The sequence below is a fragment of the Athene cunicularia genome, unplaced genomic scaffold (genome assembly GCF_003259725.1).
Source record: "Athene cunicularia isolate RWA unplaced genomic scaffold, athCun1 SCF_224, whole genome shotgun sequence".
NCBI classification, from domain to species: Eukaryota; Metazoa; Chordata; class Aves; order Strigiformes; family Strigidae; genus Athene; species Athene cunicularia.
The window spans coordinates 4310-8612 of NW_020799294.1; the positions used below are offsets into that span (position 1 = coordinate 4310).

The window sequence follows — 4303 nt, forward strand, 5'->3', positions numbered from 1 at the left end:
AAAATTGCTGCTCTGCCAGTGTACTTAAACTGAATAAGTAGATGCCTCAGCACTTCCTAAAAATGCTGCTAAAAGGGAAGGTGTCAGGTTTTCACCCGCTGGGACGTGCCTTGCTTGAAACTAGAAGTTGCATTCAAAAACCACTTGGGTTTGTGCTCTTGGAAGCTAAACGCTCCGTTACTGGCCTCTGACCCGAGGTTTTCTGCACGTGAAACGGTGCCAATGCTGGAAGAGCAGCCGTGGCCATCTCTGCCGCCGTACTGGCCCTTCCTTGGGCCGGCACCTGCGTCTGCGCTGCCAAACTGGGTGCTGGTGGCACGGGGGGGCTCCGGGCTGGCTCCTGGCTCGGTTCCGCAGCCACGGGGCGAGGGAGCGGCACAGCCACGGTGAGTCGCCACCAAGCGTGTCAGTTCTATGCCAAGAATTGAACTGATTGATGATCAGGTGAGTCAAAATCTGAAAGTTTAGCAACGGTCACTGTAATCAGTGCTCTGCAGTTAATTGCTGCCAGGTTCCTGGGCTGTGGCGCTGAGACCGAGCGCCCGCTGCCCGGTGTGTGGAGCGGAGCCGTTCTGTCGCGCCCCGATGGGGACGTTCACGTGTTTTACCTTCCCATGGCCGTAGTCACAGTGAACCTGGTGGTCAGTGACCATTGGGCTCGGAGCGTCGCTTCAGTCCCACTCGTGCGGGTCCTGCGGGTTGTCCCTGCTGCGGAACCCCAGCACTGGGATGGCACCCGGGGCGGGGGAGCAGCCGTTTGCCTTCCCCTGGGACAGGCTGCGGGCTCGGCCCGAGTGGCCGGAGGCAGCGGGGACCCGGGGTGGCTCAGCCCAGCCCAGCGGTGGCTCCGCGGCGGTTCCTGGTGCCCCGGGAGGGCTGTTGGTTGGTGCGGGGGGTGCGGGGAGGTGGAAGGACGCCGGGGAGCGCGGGAGCCGCAGTCTGGATGCAAGAGCGGGGATTCTGCAGCGCCTCTACCTCTGCTGACTTCAGCTGGGTCTTGCTGATAGAAAAATCTGTCAAACGGTCCCATTTTCTCACAGCTCCGTGTCCAGGAGAGCGGGGCCTGCTGGTTGTGCTTTGGGGTTTTAACTCTGGGTGATGTGGAATGAAGTCTTGTCTGCGTAGCTGTCAGACGTGACTGAAATTTTGCCATTGTAGTGGCTCATCTTGAAAAGTTTGTCTTAATTTTGATTTGTGGTAACACATTTCAGCCTCAGGTTTTGAGGGAACAGCAGCACGAGCTCTCGGGGCATTGGCCGGACTCGCCTCGCCCCGAATGTGCCCCAAATGCATCGCATCTCTTTATTCTTCCATCTTTTTTCAGCCTTAAGCACTTTTCAAAGATTACTAGCAATAAGCTGGTAATGCAGCTTCTAAGAACAGGAGGAAGTCTTTTAGTTGAACTTTTCTAAATGCAGTAAAAAAAATCAAAACTGTTCAAGTTGTGTATCAGGAGGAACATAAGGAACCCGGTGTTGTGTTTCTGGCATCAGGGAAGGGCGAGTTGTAAAGTTCTTTCAGTGTTGATGAAGGATATGAAACTCGATTTGAACTTCTCTCAAATGCTCTGTTCACAGGCAGCCTGCTTCTGCGAAGTGGTACGACCGGAGGGACTATGTCTTTGTTGAATTTTGCGTTGAAGACAGTAAAGATGTTAATGTAAATTTTGAAAAATCCAAACTTACGTTCAGGTGAGCACCTGGGGCCTTGGCTGCACTAGGGAGGGACGGGGGTGCCTGAAGGCAACGCTGATACTGGTTAGATGATGTCTTAAGAGCAGTAAGTTCTGTTAATGGGGCATATTTGTTCTAGAAGATGTTTTGTGCTCAACACAAACGTGTTTTTTCTCTTAACAGTTGTCTTGGAGGAAGCGATAACTTTAAACATTTAAACGAAATTGACCTTTTTAATAATATTGATCCAAATGTGAGTATCCTCTTGACTCTGCTCTCCTGTTCTTAGTGCTTGAACAACACTGCTTGTTCTGGAGGTTGTTTCAGGGTTGTGGGCAAACTGTTCCTCAGACTAAGTGTCTGTGAAACTCGGATCCCTGGAAGCATCTCAGGGTGGGTTTTTTGGGGACAAAGAATAGCTTAGGACAAGCGAGTTGAATATAAGCAGTTCCTGGTGATCACACTGACAGATCTTTGCTCTTTTTCAGGAATCAAAGCATAAAAGAACAGACAGATCTATCTTGTGTTGTTTACGAAAAGGAGAGTCTGGTCAGGCGTGGCCGAGGTTAACAAAAGAGAGGGCGAAGGTGGGTCTGGGCTCCTGATGGCCAGGGCAGCGCTGCCCGGTGCCTCCCCTGGTTTTTAATCTGGTTTAATATTCGGGTCATGTTTAAGTGACGTCGCGTTAGTGGGTCGCTTGCCGTGTTTCTGGTCAGAACGGCAGATCTTGCTGTACCCTCCCTTCTCCAGCAGAGACACCTTGTCACTCGCTTGTCCTTAAATCGCTTCTTGTCTTCATGTGCAGCTCAACTGGCTCAGTGTGGACTTCAACAACTGGAAAGACTGGGAAGATGACTCAGATGAAGACATGTCCAATTTTGATCGCTTTTCTGAGGTACGGGGAGACGAGTACCTGGCAGTTTGGGTTCCCTGGGCTGCGGGCAGGGGCTGGCAGCGGAGGCAGAGCCGTTTCCTCGTGGCTGGTTTGTGTTTGCTGTCAGGTACGGAACGAGTGTCTGTGCCCTCGGAGCTGCCGGCGCTGACTGGGTGCACTGGTTGGTTTGCAGGGCAATTAGTTTATTTTTTTTTGCGTGCTCACCTTGTAATTTCTGCATGGGTGCAGCTGATTTATCAAAGCAACCGGTGGCTGTTGGTTACAACAATTTTAAGCTATTTTTAGATTTTTACAGTGCTCCCCTAGTTCACGTGGAGACTGTGGTTGGCTTCACCCTGTAACGTGGTTATTATCTCTCTGGAACAGATGATGAACAACATGGGCGGAGATGACGACGTAGACTTGCCAGAAGTAGATGGGGCAGATGATGTAAGTTCTTTGCAGTAAATACGTGTGGGGCTGGCTCGGCGCCCTGCGCCTTCGTTGCTGCTGGTTCGAGTCAAACTTGCGCTCCCTCTTGAGCGCTGTGAAAAGCTTAAAGGGCACCGCTGAGCGTCACCATTAAACGTCTGGGCTCTGGCCAGCGAGGCCCAACGGCGGGGAGCTCGTTCCGTGGGTTGGGGGGCAGGGGGAAACGTGCCTTCGAGCTCAGTCTGCTCCACTTAAAGTTTCTTCTTCTTTCCAGGACTCACCAGACAGTGACGACGAAAGTAAGTTGGTGTTTCTGTGTTTTCCACACGCCGCAGCAGCGCGGGTCCCCCTGAGCAGAGCCAGCAGCCGCTCGTCCTGTTGGTCCCATGGAGTCTGGCTGCCAGCTCAGGCCGGGGCGTCGCCTCGGCAGCATGAGGCGACATAACCCAGTGAAAGCCTTTGCACGCAAGCGTGAAATACCAGTTTGACCTTCCCAGCCCCCTGCGGTCCTGGGAGGCTTTGGCGTGCGGGGCATCCGTGTCTGCGGTGCAGCTGCCTTGGCTCCACCTGGGCACCATCTTCCTTGTGAAGAGCTGGGGCTGAGGCCTGGGGCTGCCTTTGGCCCTTCCCGGGTCCTGCTTGTGTCCCTCAGGAATCTGTGGGGCTCCTGGCAGCTTTTTTTTTTTTTTTAAAAAAAACAAAAAAAGAAAATGAAACAAACCTCCCAACCGCCTAACGCTCTTCTCTTTCTCTCTCTAGAAATGCCAGATCTGGAGTAAGAAAAACTGTCGTCTTCAGGGTTTGGGGAAAGAACTTCATCACAACATTTCATAATTGAGATAAGAATTCCTGAGTTGATAGCCCTAAAGGGAGATCCTGCATCCTTTAACCCATTTTCAGTCCATTTTAAATGGCTTCACTGATGGTAGGTGTGTACCATTGCACGGGGCGGTCTTAAGCCACGAGAGGCAATAACGTTATGCATGAACCGTTTTCCAGACTTCCAAAAAAACCCAGTTGAGGTGTAGGCAATCGACACAGAACAGTCGCAATAAAGTTTACAGAGCCTCCTTGCCTCGTAGCAGATGTAATTACAACGGGAGACCCCTGAATTTACACCAAGTGGTAAATGAGCATTTTCTTCCCCCCCCTCCCCTCCCCTTTGCGGCCTGAAATTGTACATTTGTACCGGGAACAAAACTGGCTGAAACAGGGCTGTGGTTGGCAAACGGAGCGGGCGGTGCCGCTGTGGTGTCTTCAGGTCCCTTCCACTAAAGTTTGTCTCAAAGCGAACACAATTCTCCTCCTTTCGGTGTTTGATCCC

General features: G+C 52.1%; 1 protein-coding gene across 1 annotated transcript; it reads left to right on the forward strand.

Moving 5' to 3' along the window:
* The first annotated feature begins 414 nt into the window (after positions 1-414).
* PTGES3 (prostaglandin E synthase 3) lies at positions 415-4054 on the forward strand. Its single transcript, XM_026867281.1, has 8 exons — positions 415-444; positions 1552-1691; positions 1857-1926; positions 2162-2260; positions 2479-2568; positions 2935-2997; positions 3254-3278; positions 3739-4054. Exons 1-8 carry the CDS (start codon positions 415-417, stop codon positions 3756-3758), a joined length of 537 nt encoding a protein of 178 aa, XP_026723082.1. The 3' UTR covers positions 3759-4054.
* Positions 4055-4303: the final 249 nt, after the last annotated feature.

Coding starts and splice junctions, on each gene's coding strand:
- PTGES3 (XM_026867281.1), top strand. CDS start 415: ATGCCAAGAATTGAACTGATTGATGATCAG. Junction 1,692..1,856: donor AAATCCAAACTTACGTTCAG/GTGAGCACCTGG, acceptor TTCTCTTAACAG/TTGTCTTGGAGGAAGCGATA. Junction 2,569..2,934: donor ATTTTGATCGCTTTTCTGAG/GTACGGGGAGAC, acceptor TCTCTGGAACAG/ATGATGAACAACATGGGCGG.